The sequence below is a fragment of the Pongo abelii genome, chromosome 10 (genome assembly GCF_028885655.2).
Source record: "Pongo abelii isolate AG06213 chromosome 10, NHGRI_mPonAbe1-v2.0_pri, whole genome shotgun sequence".
NCBI lineage: Eukaryota > Metazoa > Chordata > Mammalia > Primates > Hominidae > Pongo > Pongo abelii.
In genome coordinates, this window is record NC_071995.2 from 106,004,280 (window position 1) to 106,026,369 (window position 22,090).

The 22,090-nt window shown below is 48.6% G+C and overlaps 1 protein-coding gene across 1 annotated transcript in view; it reads left to right on the plus strand.

Moving 5' to 3' along the window:
* The first annotated feature begins 675 nt into the window (after window positions 1-675).
* Window positions 676-22,090, plus strand: part of ABTB3 (ankyrin repeat and BTB domain containing 3) — a 347,983-nt gene continuing 326,568 nt past the window's right edge. Inside the window, exon 1 of the mRNA XM_024257480.3 lies at window positions 676-2,337. Coding sequence (XP_024113248.2) covers window positions 1,203-2,337 — 1,135 coding nt within the window. The 5' untranslated portion in view covers window positions 676-1,202. The remainder of the gene's footprint in view (window positions 2,338-22,090) is intronic.

The window sequence follows — 22,090 nt, forward strand, 5'->3', positions numbered from 1 at the left end:
CCAGGATGGCAAAGTGGTGCTTGAGCCCTCCCTGCAGCACACGCCCAGGACTTTGAAGCAGGGACAGGGTCTTCCTGGCTGCTGAAAGGAATCGAGTTAATGAGCCCTAGTGGCAGGTGGCGAATGGCCGGAGATCCGGCCTCCCAGTGGTGTCCACCGCCCCGGGCCTCCGCTCGACAGGCTTATTTCCCTCCATGCTGGAGCAAACCCCGGCTGAAAGAGGGCCGCACTAATTGGCTTGCGTACCCGAAGTGGGAATAGAGAGGGAGGAAAACCATGTTTCAGGCGTTACAGGGGGGAAAAAAGTGGAATGCGAAACGCAGGGGAGAGAGCGACCGTCAGGCAGACACCTCGTGAACCGCGGTGGAGAGCACACCTAGGTGGGGAGGTCACCGACCCAACCCACCACCCTCCGGGAGAATGAGGGCAGGGACAGCAGCAGGGGGCAGCATCCACGTCTCTACGTTTGCAAGGGTCCCCCAAGTCCCTGGCCACTGCTCCCCACTTCCTGCAGCCTCGGTCTCCGCCGGGGGCGTGTGTGAGGGGCGGGGCCACATGGGGAGGAGGGATTTTAAAAAAAAAAAGCGAGGTAATTAGCATTCTCCGATTCCACTGGCTCTCCGCCGCCCCTGCTTTGCATACGCCCGTCCCACTGGCTGCCCGGGGTTTGCTGGGGTTCGGCAAGGTTTGCAGCCGCCACGGCCGCTGCTGCGCTCCGGTGCAGGGCAGGCTGGCGCCGAGCGAACCAGGGCCGGGAGCTGGGAGTCGGGAGCCGGGAGCCAGCTGCCCGCGGAGCTGCGGCGGTGGCGGCATCTGGGGTGGTCTCAGTCCCACGAACACCGTGGCCGGCGCCCGGTGGTTACTGCGCCCAGCGGGGCTCAGGGAGGAGCGGTCTAGACACTTTTTATTTTGGAAGAAAGGGGCAAACCCCGGCGGGAGCTTCCTTCCCTGTCTGGCTCGCTCCCCATTGCGCCCAGCTCCGGCCCGGACTCTGGAAGATGACTCCCGGGTCTACTCTGTATATTCCAGCGGCGGCGGTTCCGGGAGGCAGCCTAAAGTAGTAACAGTTGGTAGCAGCAGCTGGTGGAAAAGTGAGCCGACGCGGCGCGGACTCGGCTCTCCCCGCGCTCCTCGGCACTCGCTGCTCCTCGCCGCTCCTTCCCCTTGGCTCCCAGGCGGCTGCAGCATGAAGTGGCGCAGCGATGGCCAGGAGAGGTAAGAAGCCCGTAGTGAGAACGCTGGAGGATCTGACGCTGGACTCGGGTTATGGTGGCGCGGCGGACTCGGTGCGCTCCTCCAACTTGTCTTTGTGCTGTTCCGACTCGCACCCGGCGTCCCCGTATGGCGGGAGCTGCTGGCCGCCTCTAGCTGACTCCATGCACAGCCGGCACAACAGCTTTGACACCGTCAACACTGCCCTGGTGGAAGACTCCGAGGGGCTGGACTGCGCCGGCCAGCACTGCTCGCGGCTGCTGCCGGACCTGGACGAGGTCCCCTGGACTCTCCAGGAGCTGGAGGCGCTTCTGCTGCGTTCGCGGGATCCCCGGGCAGGCCTGGCGGTCCCCGGCGGCCTGCCCAAGGACGCGCTGGCCAAGCTGTCGACGCTGGTGAGCCGGGCGCTGGTGCGCATCGCCAAAGAGGCGCAGCGCCTGAGCCTGCGCTTCGCCAAGTGCACCAAGTACGAGATCCAGAGCGCCATGGAGATCGTGCTGTCCTGGGGCCTGGCCGCGCACTGTACGGCGGCTGCGCTGGCCGCACTGTCCCTCTACAACATGAGCAGCGCCGGTGGCGACCGCCTGGGCCGCGGCAAGTCGGCACGCTGCGGCCTCACCTTCTCCGTGGGCCGCGTGTATCGTTGGATGGTGGACAGCCGCGTGGCGCTGCGCATCCACGAGCACGCCGCCATCTACCTGACAGCCTGCATGGAGAGCCTCTTCCGGGACATCTACTCGCGGGTCGTGGCCTCTGGGGTGCCCCGGAGCTGCAGTGGCCCTGGGTCAGGCTCAGGCTCCGGCCCAGGCCCGAGCTCGGGCCCTGGTGCGGCCCCCGCGGCGGATAAAGAGCGGGAGGCGCCCGGGGGAGGAGCGGCGAGCGGCGGCGCCTGTAGCGCAGCCAGCAGCGCCAGCGGGGGCAGCAGCTGTTGCGCCCCGCCGGCCGCCGCGGCCGCCGCAGTCCCGCCGGCAGCCGCCGCCAACCACCACCATCACCACCACCATGCGCTCTACGAGGCGCCCAAGTTCACCGTGGAGACCCTGGAGCACACGGTCAACAACGACTCGGAGATCTGGGGTCTCCTGCAGCCCTACCAGCACCTGATCTGCGGGAAGAACGCCAGCGGTAAGTGTCTGCGCGGGTGCCACTCCCTCTCACCCAACCTGGCCAACTCTTGGCGCGAGTTTGCCTCGCGTCCCCCTCCCGCGTCTTCCCAGCCACGCGCTGCTGTCCCAAGCCGCTGAGGAGGCGGCCGGGCTGGAGGTAGCCAGAACAAGAGGCTGCCTGTTTCCTCCTGCACTCGGGTGCGCGTATTTTACGCCGCTGGTGCTGTCCCAGGTCCGGGAGCGCGAGGTTCCGCCCCCGGTGCGGGGCGGGGCGACAGCTGCCTCCAGCAGGCAGTGAGCAAAACCCAGCACCATTTTTTGGAGCAGGGTTGAGATCATTTGCGCTTAGTACATATACTCCACCCCTGCACTGTTTGTTTTGACCTTGAAGATGCCACTTCCCTGGGCGCATGAATTGTGCTCCCTAGGACTTGGGAGGAGGCGCGTTCCGCTCTCCGCAATCCAGTGCTCCCACTCCCTCGGGGGACACTCAGTGCACGGGGGAAGGAGGGGCCTGGCGGCCGTACCGGCTGAATGGTTGAAAGCTTGCTCGGCCTAGACAGTCGTAGAGGTGGGTGTGGTGAGACTGGGGTGCGGGAAGACTTGTCGGTGCCAAGTTTTTCCAGAGCAGTGTTTGAGGGCTAGAGCACACAGCTGGTGGGGGCTGCAGGATGGACAAAGCCTCCCAGCTCTTGGCCTCTCCATTCCCTCTGGCAGGGAGCTGCAGCTCTCACCACTTGGCTGAAGGAGGGCCTCTGGGGATCTGGGCAGGATGGAGCTGGCGGGGGCCAGTTCTGGAGGGGGTTGTTAGTTTAGGGCGTCGTTTCCAGCGGGTTCTATCATCGTCTCTTCACGCCCCACTGTTTTGAAGGCCTGACCTGGGTAGGTCTGAACCCGCAGTTCTGTCCTTGAAGGGGGTGGGGCCGGGGCGCTTGTTTTCGAGAGCTCGCGCTGGCGGTGCTACCCGTCTGCGAAAGCCGGAGCTAGACACTTCAAAGCTTCAATTTTCCACAGGAAATGGTAGAAGCGTAACTGGAGACTCTAAAGGCGAAATAAAACTTTGTTACATATTCGGTGGTTTGGCCAGAGGTTGCGTGGTTGGAGCTGAAATGCAGTCTTTCTGGGCAGATTTCATTCATGTTGCTGCCTGTCTGTTTCCCGGGGGCTGGAGGAGCACTGCGGTGGGCGGTGCCAAGGATGTGCATGTGCGTGTGAGAGTCTGTGTGCGCGCGCGTCTGTGCGTGTGTAAGTGTGCTTGTGAGTGTGCGCAGGAACAAGCGGGCGCTTGGGGCGCCGGGCTCCAGCGGAAGCCTTTGGAAACCGACCCTGCAGTCCTCGGTCCCTTCACCTGGATTTGATCATCAGTGGGGGAGGGGAAGGAAGGAGCAAAGCGGGTGTGTGTTTGTGTGTGTTGGGGAGGGGAATCCGCGCTGATCTCGGAGACTCTTCGGGATCTCTTTGCCAGAGCCCTTCCCTGTCTGCTGCCAGCCAGGACACAACCCTCAAAGAGAGGATATCTTCGAGGCCACACACACACACACACACACACACCCTGAAATCTCGACTAAGATGGAAACATCTGGGTAGAAGGCATTGGGCTTTGTATGTGCTTCTTCAGAATGCGGGGATTCACCTGCAAAACCTGGGAGCTTTGGACTGGATTGCTCTTTGTTTGAAACCCTACCTCCACCAAAAAGCACGGAGGGGCTTAATTTCCTTCCTGGGGGCTCCCATGACAATCATCTTTTACTCTTTGCTGCCCCTGACTCCCAACTCCTTACCCACCTTCTGGGCCTGGAACCTCTTCTTTTTTCTCCCTCAGTATTTCCTTTGGAAGGCTCTAGTGTGGAAATCTGGGCAACCTGCCCTACTTCTGTCTTTGCCATTATCCTGAAGTTATAAGTTTGGGCAAGTCACTTTACATCTTTGGGCCTCAGTTGCCTCATCTGTAAAATAGGGGGCTAGATATGTAATACACCCCCACGTCCTCTTGTAGCTCTGTGTTAGTTGCTTCTATATTTTTTCAAATCGGTTTTACTTTTATGAGCCTTAACAACTTTTAAAAACAGTTTTTGTGTTTACCCTTTCTGGAGGAAGTATAATTTAAGGAAGGAGAAGACCACAGAGTTGGTTTTAGGCAGGGTGAGTGTGTGACAGTTGGGGTTTGCTGCCATCACAACCTCTCCCACACCACAGCGCTTAACTCTTGGGTTTCGGGGCCCCTTCAGCCTCCTCTGAGTATGAGATATACTATAGTTTCATTGTGATCTCTTCATGCCTTTTCTTTCGGCTTGTTTAAAACGGCAGGTCACTTATGCAGAAGAGTTAAAGAATGAGTGATTAATTCCTTAGGTATTGGAATCATACATTAAACATCAAACCTATTTCTTAAACTATTTTGTACAGAGTCTTTCTGATCTGCAAGCCTTATTAAGGACAACGTACCTTACATAATAGATTTTCCCTCCTTTAACTTGGTAGCATCACTTATTTATTCATTTGTGAATTCATTTGTTCATCGGCACTTATTACAGTTGCTGAATGCTAGGGTCTGAGCAAGTGCTGGGTAAGAGGTAATAACAGCTAACATGTATCCAGCAGGGCTCTGTATATTGACCCATTTGATCCTCAGTACCTCTTGAAAAGGTACTACACTATTATCCCCATTATATACAGGAAGAAACTGAGGCATAGGGAACTTAAGTGTCTTGCTTATTTAAATACAGATAGCCTGGCTCCAGAGTCCGTACTCTTAACTCCTGCCTGTATGACTCTTTAGTGACAGATGAGTTCCCTGCCTTCAGGCATCCCACCTGCCCTTTATTACCTACAAAGGTGAACAGAGACCCTTCCTGTCATATAATTCCTGAATTATATACTTGTTGTTCCTCTCAAATGGAACTGGGCAGAACTGGATTTTACATGTTTTTCTATCCCGTGCTAAGCCTAAGAGAGGCCCTAGTACACAGTTGGAGCTTATTAGATACCTTTTTGAGTTAAGCAAGCTATTGTACTGTGTTATACAATGATGTCCTGAAAGAACCTATTGCTTTTTGAGTTTCTTGAATCATCTTTGCAAGTTTTTCTACTTTGTTGTTATTGTTGTTCTAAAGAAAGGGTCTCGCTATGTTGCCCAGGCTGGCCTTGAACTCCTGAGCTCAAGCAATCCTCCCACCTCAGCCGAGTAGCTGGGACTACAGGCAGGCACTGGCTCCAAGTTCTTCTTCCTTGGTTGCCCCTTCTTACTGCCATTTCTGTACCTGTCCACTTTTCTAATTTGCTGCTGCTAAACTGCCCAGGCTAAGGAATTGTGAAACTAGTCACATGGGACTGGATTCAGAAAAAAAAGATAATTGGCTCTAAAGCAAAAGAAGGCTTAGGGGCTCTCAAAAATCACATCCATGGGCTTGCTGTGGGCATGAACTTTGTGGTTATGTAAAAACTTTTCAGAACTGGAGTTTTGTGTTGATTTTCAGCTGTTTTGAAGAGCCGGGGAAACAGCTAAGGGACCCCATTGATGTTTCTGTGGAGTTTTAAAAATTTGACTTGATTGAGCTAAATAAGGAGTGGGCAGAAGTACTTCACTGTGCCTTTGTATGTGCTAGTCATTGTACCTTAAACTCCTTTAGAGCTGGCCAGTTCCTACTCATCCTTGAAGACTTGGCTTCAAGAATGAGTTGGTCTTCCCGGCTTCCTTGTGAGGGCTTCCTTGATGAAATCCCTTCTCCGTTCTTATTCATCTCTGTGTCTCCTTCCATATCACTGAGCACAGTGCCTGGCACTTTGTATAATAGATACTCTCTACTGCTTGTTAAATGAATATAACCAGCTCATTCAATTTTAGGCATTTACAATTTGCCTACCACCTGTAAAGGCAGTTGTTAAGAGAATGGCCTCTGGTGTTGGACCTCTAGGATTTGAATTTCAAGGCGCCATTTTCCAGCTGTGTGTTCTTAGGTATGCGACCTAACCTCTCTGTCCTCCAGTTTCCTCAGCTGTAAAACAGGTAATAATTACAAGGATTAAATGAGATTATGTGTCTAAGGCTATTATAATCTGGTGCTGACACATGGTAGGTGCTAAAATGATGATGATAGTTGTGATAATCCAGGCACAATGGTATCTCATCTCTATCACACCCAGATTAATTCATTCCCACATGCTCAGGGTGGATGGAGGCAACAAGGCACAGAATTTTAACTGGATCCTCCTTTTTAATATAGCACCAAGTAACTCAGTACACCCACCTCAAGGATTGATGCCATGGGCACAGCTCTGTGGCCAGAGTCACAAAAAGATTGTTTTGGTCAAAGGAAAATAGCTTATTTTGGGGTGGCTGAGGCAGGAAGATTGCTTGAGGCCAGGAGTTTGAGACCAGCTGAAGCAACATAGTGAGATCTCATCTCTACAAAAAATAAATAAATAAAATTAAGGTAGCTTATTTTATTTGCTGTATTTTAAACTTAAATGATATCTGTCTTTAGTGAAGGGGCACCAGGAAACTTTCTGGAAGTAGTCCCTCATGTTAATTGGGATGTGGGTTCAGAGGTATATGCATTTGTCAAATGGGGTTTCACCATGCTGGCCAGGCTGGTATCTAATGGTAAACCTAGTATTTGTGCATTTTACTGTATTGCGAAATATACTTCAGTTAAAAAAAAGACACACCAAAAAAAAGACATAGGCATTCTTGAATTACATTTTGTTTTAAATGTACAATTTGAAGGGCAGACTGGAAGAGGCGGTACGGAATGATGAAAAGGAAAGGGAGAAAGACCTTAACGCTTAGATCTAACCCCAAATTTTCACTCTACCATTCTCTAGCAAGTGACTTAATTGTGCTGAACTTAGTTTTCTCATCTGTACAGTGAGGATTACAAAACAAAAGAAGATGTATTTTAAAAAGGAAGAAAACCCAAACCGAACACAAAGGGCGATTACAAAGATTAAATCAGATACAGTTTATAAAAGCACCTGCCACATAGTAGGCACTCGATAATAATGGCTTCCTTAAAAAACAGATTATTCAGGCTGGAAATAATAATAATACTTGGGGGATTTTCAATAGTCTCTTTCATTTCAGGGATCCCCAATCACTTGATAAACATTAATTAACACGAGCCCTCACCTGTCAGCACGGGCTTGGGGGGTAGGTTGGTTTTCAGGTCTCTTGCTTTTCTATTGTCTCTGCACAAAATGCTTGCTCAGCCGTTTTCCTGTCCCTAAACTGGTCATGCTGTTCTGTGGAGCAGTGTTGCTGTGTTGGACCAAAAATGTCACAGAAGGAACCCAACTTCTTAAGAGGAACAGCAAATGCTATCTCAAGAGCCAGCTGTAGCAGTATCTGTGCTCACAGAGCACCTTTTTAATTAACTGGCTTGATGTAAATTAAAACTTGGAATTTGGGTCACTAGAGGGTGATTTGGTTTTCTGTGTAGACTTGCTAGTTCAGTGCTGGGGCATTTGCAAGTTGGGTGTTTCCTGAAACATGAAATAAAAATAACAAAATAAAACAATGAAGGACTAACTTGAAGACCTGGGGTCAAGGGCAGAGTTGATGAACTTTGAATAGAAGGAAGGCCTCTAATTCTGAGTCTGTTAGTATTTGTGACCTTGAGCCAGGTACCAAACTCATTGTTACCAAACTTATTATCTACTGAGAGGTAAATACAAAATAGTAATTGACTCTGGAGTCAGGCACACCTGTAAGCTGCAGTTTCCCTATCTGTAAAATGGGTATTATAATAAACAGCTCTACTTGTATAGCTTATTATATGCCAGGCACTATTTTAAGAGCTTTATGTATTATCATTATAGTTACATCAGCTATTATTATTATTATTATTATTATTATTATTATTGAGACGGAGTTTTGCTCTTGTTGCCCAAGCTGGAGTGCAATGGCACAATCTCAGCTCACTGCAACCTTCGCCTCCCAGGTTCAAGAGATTCTCCTGCCTCAGCCTCCTGAGTAACTGGGATTACAGGCATGCGCCACCACACCCAGCTAATTTTGTATTTTTAGTAGAGATGGGGTTTCACCATGCTGGCCAGGCTGGTTTTGAACCTTTGACCTCAGGTGACCCACCCATCTCTGCCTCCCAAAGTGCTGGGATTACAGGCATGAGCCCCCGTGCCTAGCCTCATCAGCTATTATTAAAGACAGTTCAGAAATCTCAGTAGCTTAACACAATAGAAATTCATTTCTTATACACTTAAACTCTGATTGGGAGAGGAGTGGGGTTGGAGGAGGCAGGAGGGTCATTTAGGTACCAAGCTTGATTAATGGAGAGTTTGCTTTTTTATCTTCTACATGTGGCCTTCAGTACCTTCCTTGGGCATTCATCCAGCCAGTAGGTAGAGGGAGACAGTGAGTGTGGAGGAGCTTAAGAAAGGTAGTATAGGCTAAGCCTGGAGGGACTTACGTTGCTTGTGTTCACATATCATTGACCAGATGTATCATTGGCTCTCTGACCACCAGTACGTGTGTGCCTCCTTCTTCCTATGCACAAAACACATTCTCTTTTCCCTAAGGGAGGAACCCACATTTTTTCTGATCCCTGCATCCAACTTCAAGTTCAGAGTCATGGATAGTCCTATCCATGAAGCTGAGTGTGGCACCTCACCATGGTCCAGGGACCCATGAGGCAAAACAAACATATTATCTGCCACTCTGCATTCATATCCCACATCTGAGCAGAGTGGGATAACCATCATGAAACTCCCATTTGGAAAAGATAATCATGGAAGGTACGTACACAGCAGTCACTGGTCCTCAGTAGTGATGAAATCTTGCCAAGCAAGCATTGTGGGATTGTATCCTAGCAGTGGGTGAAGTTCCTGGATTAGGTCCTGATTCTTCTCCTGATGGGAATTTACTGGTTCATTGTTCTCCACCCTCTCAGCTGTGCTGGTGGGAGGATTTTTCTTTGTTATTTTTCGTGGCCACACCTGAAGTTGGTCGTGGGCAGTATGGCCTTCTTGGGGGCTCTAAATCTTTTGTGACCTAGTTCTTTCCCTTGAACCTTTGGGGGCCCAAGGATTGTTTTAATGCTGTAACAGTAAAAGACTATTAAAATCAAGGTTTATAGATTTTGCAGTGCAATTCCCTCAAGAACTTAGTAAGACTTTCATCTATGATGTCTAATATGCCAGTAGCCACACCCAGAGTTATTTCCTAGACTTAATTCTGAAGCCCAGATTATTACTTCCTTTTCCCCATACCTCTCTTTCTCTCTAAATTTAATGGCAGCTACCTTGAGGTCATCAGGCTTAGGTGGGAAGCTTATATTCTTAATATGATACTTATTTCACTTAAATGTCTTCTCACTCTTTTGTCTTATTGTTTGGGGTTTAGACATAGTTGTCTGTTTTTACCTCTCCACTATTCCTTTCTAAAATTACTTTCAAACTGGTTAATTTAGGCCTGAGTTCTTCTCTTTCCCTAGTACCTTGCTTAACTCAGCCAGGAACAGTTAGCAAACTTTATTACCATTATTTTTTCCAGTCTCTTTCTATAGAGCATACAGGCTTAGTAGGCATGAGCTCTGACTGCCAAGTTATCATAGATGACAGTTTAATGAGACATTTTACTTCTGTATCACATGGGTCTCCAGTTTTCCAGGCTCTAGTATAACCTGCTACCTGACTTCTAAGCCAATGTCACATGTTTTAAGCAGCCCACTTCTGGAACTAAGTTCTATATTAGTTAGGGTAATGCTAGCTGATGTGTCAGATGAATCCTAACATCTTAGTGGCTGAACGTAATGAAAGCTGCTTTCTCATTCATGTAGAGTCCACCTGATGGCAGGGGAGAGAGGTGCTCTGTCTGTGGAAGCTGATGAAAGCTCTGCCATCTTGGATGTATAACTCCCGGAGATGTCTCTGACTGAGGATGACAGAGAATGTGGAGGATTATAATACAGTCCTGGGTGTGGGTGTGTCAATTCCTTCTGCATTCCAATGACCAGCACTCAGTCACATGGCCTCCACTAGATGTAAGGGGGCTGAAAATTGCGGTCTCTGGCAGGGCAGCCACCCACAGCCACAAGTCTACACTATCAGATGGGCATAAGCATTTAATAGAGAGCTAGCCATCTCAACAACCTTACAAAGCAGGCGCTATTATTATCCCCATTTTACAGATTAAGAAGTTGAGGAACAGAAGGTTTAATGAATTTGCTTAAGGTGACATGGCTTGCAAGTGGCTGGCCAGATTTGAATTAGGCATTTGGCAGACTGCCTTACAGAATGCTTGTGAGGAGTAAAATGACATAATGAACGTGAAATGTTGAAACTACCATCTCATATGCACTTAATAACTGTTATCTTTATCTTTATTATGATCGATAGTATCATTCTATACTGAAAGTGGAGCAGATTAACAGTGAATGGATGCGAAAGTAAAATGTCAATCTGAACGAGTGGGCGTTCCAGGAAAATTGTATTACGTGTCTGTCTTCTTTGCCTTCTCCTGCATTTTATCCACAGGGGGAACTACCAGTTGCTGAACCAGGGACTATTCCAGGATTTCCACACACATAACTTCATTTAATCTCCACACTCTTCTTGTGAAATGACTGTTTCTTATCCCCATTGTGCTGAGGAAGAAACTGAGGCTCAGAAAAGTTCAGCAACTAGTTCAGGATGCCACAGCTACAAAGTGGTTGAGTTGGGATTTGGGCTCAAAAGCCTGTGCTCTGAACTGCCACAGCCCAGTGGTGAAATCTGAATCACAGGGGCCTCCAGGAGGATCCCAGAAGGACTCCAGAGCAGCCTGAGGGGCGTGTGGGATAGAGGGCGGGGCTTGCCTTGGTGGTGGTGATTATGGTTGATGATTGTCCTTGTGCATAGTATGTGGTCGCAGGTCTTTTTTTAGTCCCCTCCAGCTTCCCCTCTCCCTGGCTGTTCCATGAGTCACTTCCCAGCTGTCCATCAGATCACAGCGTAGCCTCCTCAGCTGAGGCCCTGGGGAAATAGCTGGCTTTATCGTCTCCAGGGACAGCTCCCTCCATACCCTGCATAGCTGGGTGGGCTCAGTGCCATAAGAAGCACAAGCCCTCTCACAAGTAGAACTGAATTCAGAAAACTGGCATAGGGGAGAATTGATTCCATTTCTACTGCAGAGGAGACTGAGCCTGGTCCTCCCTGAGAATCACAGAGCTGGGTTTTTCCCAGACTCTGGAGTTAGGTGGACCAGGGTTCAAATTCTGGCTCTATTGCCTACATGCCAGGTGATCTTGGGCAAGTCAGTTCGTCTTTCCCAGCCTCAATTTTCTCTTCTGCTTAATAAGGATAATGGTAGCACTCCCTCATAAAGAAAATGTCGTTGAGAGAATGAGTTAATTCATATAAAAGTCTTTAGAATAATATTGGACACATCATAAGTACTCAATATCTGTTAATAATCATCATCATTATTATTAAGTGCTTAAGCAGTGCCAGCCTCCTTGCTTAAAGAACTGCTCCCTGGATGCTGCCTCATTTACTGAGTGACTGAAAAGCTTTCTATAGTTTGTCAGTAAACAGACTTCTGGACTTTGACCACTTATTAGCTGTGTGATGTCAGGCAAGTTACCTAACCTCTCTGTGACTCAGTCTTTCCCTTTGTTACATGATAGTAATAGTGAAAACTAATTCTGAAGGCTGTTGGGAAGTGCCTGACATGTAGAAATTGCTTCATACATGTTGGCTATTGTGGGGTTTTATTATGTTCATTATCACTGTTTCTATAGGCACTGTGTTAAATGTTGAGCAACACAGTCCCTGTGCTCATGGAGCTTGCAGGCCTGTGCTGGGTTTAATTTATTCATCAAAGAATTATGCAGATGTAAATTTACAACTGGTGACATGTGCAACAAAGGAGAGACATACAGGCTATTAGAGTCTTTACCACGGCTCTTGATGTGGTTGGGAGTAAGGCTTCACTAAGGAAATGGGGAAGTGAGGCTTGAGTAAGGCTTGAATGAGGCTGAAGCATGGCCAAGTTGGTGGAAAAGGTAGGAAGAATACTTGGTGAATGCGAATTGCATGTGCAAAGGGCCTGTGGCAGAGGAGAGCATGGGGGGAAGGTAGAATGGCCAGTGCAGCTGGAATGGGAGAGGGTAGGGAGGTAGCCTGGTAGAGGTTAGACTGAGCATCTGACAGATTAAGCAGGCTTTTACAGAGGGCACTGGAGAGCCCTTGAAAGCTTTTAAGGAGGGAGATGCAGTGATCAGATTTGTGTTCTAAAAAGATCATGTTGGCAGTAGTTCAGAGAGCAGACTGGAAGGGTGAATGTGGGAAGGCTGGTTAGGTATTGTCATCATCCCCATCTTACCCAAGAAGAATCTGAGGCTGTGACACATTAAGTCACTTACCCAAAGTTGCTAAGACAATAAGTAGAGAACTCAATTTAAAAACATAGAATTTAAGTCTGAGGGACTTCAAATTTGACCTTCCTCTCACCATACCATGCCTCATTCCAAGGGAGCATCTGATTTAACTCTCACATTTTACAGATGTGGAAACTGAGGCCCAGAGTGGGATACTGTCTTGTCCAAGATCACACAGCAGAGCTGGAACCGGTATCCCAGGTTTCTGGATTTTTAGAGCCCATCTCCCATCCGCAGTGATGTATTGTCTCCTCTAAACCAGATCACTCGTGGGAAGCATAGTGGGATGAAAGCCTGCATTGTCGACAGCAGTTTGGAGATTAATTTACAATCCTGCTGTAATATCTCCGGTTTCGCTATACATCTCACAGTAAAATAAATGCTAGTCTGGAAGCATGTGGAGGTCCCCATTACATCGTGGCTGAACCACTGAAAGCAATTACTGTGAAGATCAGGTGTGCTAACTGCAGAATCAAATTAACAGTTCCCCTGTGCATTCATATCTAAAAGCAAATCAGAGAGGAAGCTTTGAGGAGAGGTAAGTGAAATCTTAAAGCACAGTGCCTGCCTCCGAGGTTGAGGCTGCATGGATTAACAGATTTTCTTTGGGTGGTATGTGTCATTGTTCCTTCCTAATCCCAGCTCAGGGTACCACCCAGGGAGTCATGATGTGCCCAAGAAGCACGCCAGACTTAAATTACCTTTCTTTCTCTGGATGCTTCTGAGCATTTCAAATACTGGGGACGCGGCACAGCCTTTCTCTCTCTGCCTCCTCCCTCAGCCCCCTTCAGCCTTCTCTATACTGACTTTGAGGTTTAGGGGCTGGGCTCACCCTCGTGAGTAAAGCCACAGGTGCTTCCTGCCCTCATGGAGCTTGCAGGCTTGAGGCGGGTTTAGTTTATTTACAGATAGTCACACAGATGTCAAACTGCACCCATGACAGTTGCTCCGCGGGAGAGGTTCACGGGGCCAGGAGTGTTTGATGGGGACAAAGCCTCCTTAGACTGCGGGGTGAGGTCCAGGGCGGTGCCTGCAAGGAGGGGAGCTGCCCCTCCCTTGTGCTTCCGGGGGGACCGGGGACACCAGGCATTCAGAGGTGGAAGGCTCCTTGTCAGCCTCCTCCACCTGGTGCTGGTGGTGACACAGGTGGTGGGGAAACCTTCAGGGATGGGGTGGTAAGGGTGTGATCTGTGCACAGGTGATTGGAGCTCCTCCTTCCCACCCGGAAGTCTGCACCACCAGGGCAGGCAGGGGGCGGAGAGCAGGGAATCTCATCCCCATGTCAGGGCCTCTGATTCTGCTCAATCTCCTTCCCTTTGGAAGCCCTCCCCACCCTCCTCCTGCTCCTGCCATTCTGCAGCTGCCATTGTTGGGGCCAGATGATAGGCCTCTGGTTCAGCTCGCTGCGGCAGCCAAGGTGTACGGCGGGCAGGGGCCTCCCCTCCCACCGCCTCATCTCTCCCCACCTGGGTCCGCTGGCTGCTCTTGTTGATTTGGCTGCTGCTCTGTTTTCTCTCTCCCAGCGTGAGAGCTATGGATTAAGGAAACAGACCAAGAGTGCGCTGGCACCTTCACAGCCTCTGATGGCCCCATGATGTGGAGTCTGGAGGGGCAGCTGGGAGCCTGTGCTGGGGTAGGAATTTGCCTGAGCCCCGCAGTGCATGGGAAGGCGTCGCTTGGCTCAGGCCCAGGTGGGCTCCTGCTGTGTGACCTCACGCTCCTGACCTCTCTGAGCCTCATTGCCCTCACATGGGAGTTGGAAATAATGATCACATCAGTTTCTGGTGTTGATAGAGTTGGACGTGTCTAATGAGGCGATGCTTTGGAAAACCAAGAAGCCCAGCACATCGTCATGGTAAAAGCTGACACGTTCTGACCATTTCCCACACTCCTGGCACCATTTTAAGTAATGGAAAGCATTAGCTGCTCTATGAGACAGGTATGGTTATCATCTCTGTTTTACAGGTGAGGACACCCGGGAGAGATGGAGAGACTTGCTCAAAGTCCTACAGTTAGTAAGATGCAGAGTGGGGACTCCGTCCCTGGTTCTCAGCACCTGTTCCTAACCACCATGCCTTGAGGAGGGAATATGGGATGTGAGAGAGATCTGACTCAGAAATCATGAAAGATGAGTGAGGAGTACTTACCCAGGCACCTGGGGTGAGTAACATCACCCTGTCAGGGGCAGAGAAGTGAGGCAGCTGGCCCGAGACTGTGTGGCTAGTAGCAGCAGAGGCTGGGGTTGAACCCAGGCCATCCTGCCTCAAGGCCTGAGCACACGTGAGGGGAGGAGGGGAAAAGACGTGAGTCTCCCCAGGCCATGCCATGCGATGTTGTGACCTGTGGCAAGACCCTGTTCTCCTACTGGCCCTGCTAGGGTTGGGCTACAGATTTGCCACTGCTGAGCTTCCCAGAAGCCTGTGGAAAAGGAGCAATCATGAGCCGACTCACAATTCTTTGTGTGGTGGATGAGACAGCAATAAACTAGCTGCTATAGCTATGCCTGTTGCTTAGGCCAGAAAGAAATTTCTCAGTAGGAGACTAGAAGCCATTATTAAGTTGCATTTAGCGACCTCACATTTCAGCCCATGGTTGTTAAGGAAGAACAAGGGGAGCTGCTTCTTGATCTGCAAAGGGTCTCTCCCACCTGTCCCTGCTGCCTTCACCCCCCTCCCTCATTCCTTATGGAATGTCCAGTTGTTGTCCTTTGTGTATAAACAGAAGGCAGGGGTTGGGGCAGCATATGACTCTTCCTCCTGTGTTCTGGAGGAGGGTCTTAGGGTCAGAAGGTAGCCTGAAAGTGTATGTCTAAGTCAGATGGTCTGTAGAGAAGCAGAGTGAGTTCATATGCTCCTCTGGGACAAAATAAGCAGACCACGCATGGCACCTGCAAATATAGTCATCAGCAAGCTGGGGTGCAAGTTTAGGGAGGCAGGAGAGAGCTGGGTGGGACCTGGGCTTTGGAGAGATTTCATCGGTGTGGTCAGATGAGACAGCACTTGTGAGTTTAGTGCCAGAAGAGGACATGAGGCCCGCTCTAGACAAGCTGTGTTGATCTCAGGCAAGTGACTTAACCTCTTTGGACCTGTTTCCTCATCAGAAAAATGGAGATAAGAAATATACCAGGTTTCCAGAATTGTTTTGAGGCTCAAAAGAGTCCTCAGATGTAAAAGTGCTCTGTAAACTGTAAAATAACCATTCATTCAATCATTTATTCAATAGATATTTATCGAGAGCCTACTATATACCAGGTATGGTTCTAGATACTTAGCATCCATCAGTTCATAGAAAAAAATCATTGCCTTTACAGAACTTACATTCTACTGGGAGAACCCCTACATACTAAACACACTGAATAAGTAAAAGTGTTAGAAGGTGACAGCTGCCATGGAAAAAATAGATCAGAGTAAGGGGAATCGGGAGAGTAGGGGATGGTTGCAATGATAACATGGTCAGGGTGGCCTCACTCCAAAGATGACATTGGTGTAGAAAGATGAAGGAGGTGACGGAATTGATCATGTTGGTATCTGGGAGAAAACTGTTTCAGGCAGAGGGAACAGCCAGTGTAAGGGCACTGAGGCAGGAATAGCTAAGAACCCATTATGGTGGAGAAGCGTGAGTGAGCCAAGGGGAATGAAAGGTGAAAGCACAGGGTCACCATAAGCCAGGTTGGGTAGGGCCCCATAGGTCATTGTAGACTTTATCTTTCATTCTTAGTGAACTGGGAAGCCATGACAAGGTTTTGAATAAGGATTGGCAGGTCTGGCTGAAGATGGACTCCAGAGGAACAAGAGTGCAGGCAGGGAGACCAGTGTGTGGAGGCTCTTCCAACAGCCCAGGCAGAAGAGGACTGTGGCCTAGCCAGGGTGGTAGCAGTGGAGGTGGGCTAGGAAGAGGCTTCTGGCTGTAACTAAGAGGTGGAGTCACCAAGCTCATGTTGATACATTGGGTGTGGGGTGTGAGGGAACGAGGGGGGTTAAGGAAGACTCTGAAGGGTTTTTGGTTTGAACAATGAGGAGTATGGAGTTGTCTTAAACTGAGATGGGAAAGACCGTGGCAAGAGCAGGTTTGGAGATGGCAGGAAAATCAGGACTCCAGCTTGGGACATGCAAAGTTCGAGGTGTCTTTTAGGTGTCCAGGAGGAGATGTTAACCAGGCCGTTGGATACTCATTTAGGAGTATCTCGGATTCAGGAGAGAGGGTGGTTTGGAGATATAAATTTGGGAGTTGAGAGCATGTGGATGATATTTCAAACCATGAGGTGGACAAGGTCACAGAGGGAGTGAGTATAGAAGGGACAAGAAGACTAAAGACAGAGCCCTTCCTTGGGCCAGACAGAAGAGAAGGAACCAGCAGAGGAGGCTGAGAAGGAGCAGCCAAGTGAGGAGGAGAACTGGGAATGTCCTAGAAGTTAACAGAAGATAGTGTGTCCCCAAGGAGGAAGTGGTCCCTTGCATCAGGTGGTATTTGAAATAGTTATTCCCATTGCACCCCCAAACTCTGTGAGTATTTCTGTCTGCAACCCTTGGGGACTGTTTCAGGCCCCATGAAGAAGCAGCATTGAGGCCAGGTGCAGTGGCCTATGCCTGTCATCCCAGTGCTTTGGGAGGCCAAGGTGGGAGGATTGCTTGAGGTCAGGAGTTCGAGACAAGCCTGGATAACATAGCAAGACCCCATCTCTGTACAAAATGTAAAGAGTCAGCTGAGAGTGGTGGCATGCACCTGTTGTCCCACGTACTCGGGAGCCTGAGGTGGGAGGATCACTTAAGCCCAGGAGTTTGAGGCTGCAGTGAGCTATGATCATGCCACTATACTTCAGCCTGGGTGACAGATCAAGACCTTGTCTCAAAAAAAAAAAAAAAAAAAAAAAAAAAGCAGCTTCGATGTACTTATTGGGAACCACACTAACCATAATGATTCTGAGGATATTTGTGATGTTTTCCTAAGGGGATAGAGGGAAAATGCCCTCAGTATATCCTCTATAAATTATAAACCAGGGGGATTAGGCCAAATCAGCGATTTTGATCGGGGTTCTTATGGAGTAAGGCAGGGAGGCTTCTCACTTCCACCCTCTACACAGACATCAGCAGAGTTTTTGCTCTTGTATCTGTTTTATATATACTGGAATTTTGAATAAGATGTAGAGTTTGAAGAGCACTAGCCTGGGTAATGAGCAAGTCCTTCCTGCTCTGGCATCCCGGGAGGCTCTGACTACCCACGGAGCTGGGATCCCACAGTGGATGTGTGCTTTGGCTTTGACCAATGAGACAAACTTGGAAAGTTTCCTGCTGAGTCTCAGAGAAGCAGCTGAATGAGGCTAGGCTAGTGAGGTAGGGCCAGGAGGTGAGGGAATGAGTGCTGCGCTTGGAGCCTTTGCAGCTCCAGGACCCAACAGGGATGGAAGAGAGAAGACAGGGCATAAGGAGAAACAATATTGGAAGTAAACTGAACTGGCAGAATTCAGGGTCCAACAACTGGATTCTTCGCAGTTGAAGATGACTCTCCTTTCCTCCTCCTGCCCCAACAATTATTTGCAATTCTGCTCCCTCCCCACCACCCACCCGATGCAAAGCTCGTTTGTGTTCCTTTTTCACTGCTGCATCCTCACCTCCCAGGTGGCATTGCTGATTGGTGAGAGCAGAGGTAGAACTCATCAAAGCCATCTCTGAACCAAAAATAGCCTGTCCAGCCAGACACTTCCCAACCTTCCATGCCAAAGTGCTTGTTCTCATTTGTCAAAGTTGGCATATCCATCTGATGGCTCTCAAAGATCTGAGGTTGAAAACAGAAAGGATCAGTCCTGCATTCCCAAACCCTGATGTGAGCAAATGATGACTTTGGGATATTGTGACTTGTACAGTGTAAGTTACTTACCCACTCAATCGTCTAATCTGGTTGATTTTAAGGGGAGGGATTACATGGAAGTTACATCAAGGGTCTGAAGACAGTCTGGCTGCAAATCCAAGCATCGTCCCTTACTAGCTGAGTCGCCTTGGGCCAGTTCTCTCTGAGCCTCAGTTTCCTCCCTTGTAAGCATGGTCACCTCATAGGAGTGTTTGGGGATAAAACAGAATGACGTGACGTCTATAAGCACTTTGTGGCAGTGAGTGCTTGATACATGTTGGCTGGTATTGTTGGGACTGTCATTCTCCAGTCATAGAAAACCTCTATTATAACACTCATCAGATTATACTGAATGACCCACTAACCTATCAGTCTTTACAGATCATCCTGTGTCTCCAGCACAGCATCTGGCACATAGTAGGCACTTCAACATACTTGTTCAATGAACAGATGACACCATAGAATGTAAACTTCATGCAAGCACAGATATTTGTTTTATTCATTGCTATCCCCCCAACACCTAGAAGACTGCTAGAGTATTGTAAGTCCTGAATAAATATTTGCAGCCTCTGAAAATGAACTGTGAATTAATGGAGCTTCACTAACAGGCAAATCCAGAGCTTGTTGCTAACCATTGGTTAACTGGCTGGGAGTCTTCCTGCATATTTCTGAATTCTCAGCCCTGAACAACACTCCTTTTCAAAGCTTGCTTCCTTTTGAAGAACAGAAAGGAAATGATTGCCCATTATCCCTTTGTACCCAGTTTCTGCCCATGAGATGGCACCTCGTTCTAATCCAAAGTTGAAAGCTGTGTCTGCATAGACTTTTGGATCTTAGAGCCGAGAGAAGCTTCACAATTCTCTGGGCGCAGCCCTGCTGTCTTCAGTCTGGGTATCAGATGGATTTTGCAAGCTAGACACCTGAGAACCAGGGGGATTAATAGACTTGTATGGGGTTGCACAGCTGCCGGCAGGCGAGTGAGTCTAGTGGGTGATAGAAGTCGTGTTTTAAAGGTGGAAAGTCCTTCTTTCTCAGCTGGATCGGGATCTCAGCCCTCTGAATTCCCAGGTTGGTGCCTCTACGATGCCATGCTGCCCCAGGGAAAAGGAAACAAGGCTTTGTTCTCTTTCTTTAGTTGTGATTCACACCACTTCCTACTTATTAATGTGGCTGGTTCCCATGTACCAGATTCTGCTAAGCACGTTCACAATAGTATCTCATTCAATTGCTCCATCACCACCGATGATGTCGGTGTTACTAGTTCCACCGCACAATTGAGGAGCTGACTCAGAGAGGCTAAGAGATACTCAAGGCCATGCAGTGGGGATGTAGGGGCTGAGGTTCCCACCCAGCCACCTGGCTCATCATCACCAGACCCTCCCATTAACTGTGTTGGACACATATGGTAAGGGCACAGTGTGACACGTTGAAAGTTCCGTCAATGCTCTGATGACACCAAAAGTGTGTCTAGATGGTGTTAAGGCAGCTGGTCAATTCCATGGGGGGAAAATCAGCCATTAGGTGAATAATTGTTGATTTAATCAAACTGGCAATGTAGAATTGTAAAGATAAAGCGACCACTTGTCTATCCTCTTATGAGTTGTTGTTTGTAGTCTTGCTGTTCTCTCTCCATCTCTCTTCTAATTCTTCACTCAGGAAATAGTTCAGTGCCTAGAAGTGCCAGGCACTGGTGTAGTGAGAAAAGGACATGCCACTGTCAGTTTCTAACCTGGTTTTGTTGTTGGAAAGACCAGAACCATTTTTTTTTTCCCCAGAACAGTGTGATACTAATTAATTCAAATACTTTATCTGAGCCGGTTTAACCTAATGTTCCTCCTGAGTAACTCAAATCTGTATCTTCTTTCCACTTCCCCAGGGACCAAACTCACCTGCCAGTTGAATGAAACTGGAAAGGGGGCCACAGGAAGACAGGAGGAGATGTTTAATATTAATCAGGCTATGCTGACTGTAATTTTGAACCCCACAACACCTTATTATTAATAATTCTTTAGACTTCCATAATTTACAGAGTCCTGTTAATTATTTCTATTAATATTCACAACAGCCCTATGTTGTAGAGTGGGTAGGCATTAGTATCCTAATTCACACAAGAGGAAGCTGAGGGTGGGAGGGGTGAAGTATCTTGCCCTAGGTTACCAAATAAGTGGCAGTCTGGGCAAATGTTTGATTCCACTCCAGTGCTCTTTCTGGGCACATTGTTAGTGCTCAAATGTCTTGAGGACCTGGATTGAATATTCCAGGGTTGGGAAGTCTCATCTGAAGACTAATGAGGACATGGAGGTGGACTCAGCCTTGGACATAATCCAACCAACCCAAGGAATATGTTATGTTGGGGGACATAATCCCGCAACTCTTGGACATATGAAGTTGTTCTGTCCCCTGTAGCCTCTAAGGCCATTATGAAGCCTTGTGGCTGACCCTGGCCCCTACCCTCCTAACAGCAGTCATCAGAGGTGATGAGGCTCCTCGAGAGCCACCCAGAGCATTTTAATTAATTAACAAATTAATTTTTAAGAGACAGAGTCTCTCTGTATTGTCCAGGCTGGGGTGCAGTGGCTATTCACGGGTATAATCATAGTGCTCTATAGCCTTGGACTCCCGGGCTCAAGCCATCCTCTCACCTCAGCCTCCAGGGTAGCTGGGACTACAGGGGCATGCCACAGCACTCAGCTTATCAGAGCATTTTGATTTGGACTTCAGATGCTGCTACTTGAAGGTTAGGAAGTCCATGGAATGTCCACTCAAAAGGAGAGAAGGATGTAACTTCTAGATTATCTGCACTCTTGCTAGTTCTGCAGGTTGGATAACCCCTTAGTCAACATCCCACAGGCCCAGAAAGAATGGGCCACCATCCTGGGCTCCTTGCACCTTTCCCATAGTGGGCCTTTCTGGAGGAACCTGTGGCCCAGCCCGATCAAGCTCTTTCTGAAGGAAAACACAAGTGCAGAGGCTCAAGCCCCACATGCCTTGGCTCAGCTGTCAATCTGTTCCGCTCCCACCCAAAAGAGGTCATTCTGTGTTGCGCCGGGTTCTTTAAAAGATGAGGCCTGCCTGGTGAGAGACATGCCTCTAGACAGGTTCCCTTCCTTTTGTGTCTTTACTCTGCTAAAAGATTTCCACTGAAAGATTGTCACAATCAAAATCTTTATGTATTCTGCTCACAGGGCCTCTATTATGGATCTTAATCAGTCATCATGTTTTCCTTAAAATGAGTTTTCTATGAAAGGAGAAGTGGGAGGTTATTGATTGTACATCGTATATCAAAGGAAGCTTCAGTGTGTTTTCATTTGGGTTAAGCGATGGGAAGTATTTGCTGCTGCAGTAGTGCCCGAGAAACAGGGAGCTTGTGTGTGTGCATGCACGTGTGTGTGTGTGTGTGTGTGTGTGTGTGTGTGTGTTACATGTGCATGTGCCTATATCAACTCAGCAGAATTATCAGAAATTGGATGCTTGCCATAGCTTCTGAGTGTGGGTTGAGTTTTGATAGCTAATATTTGCAGACTGTCATGTAGGCAATTCTAACATCTTCATAGA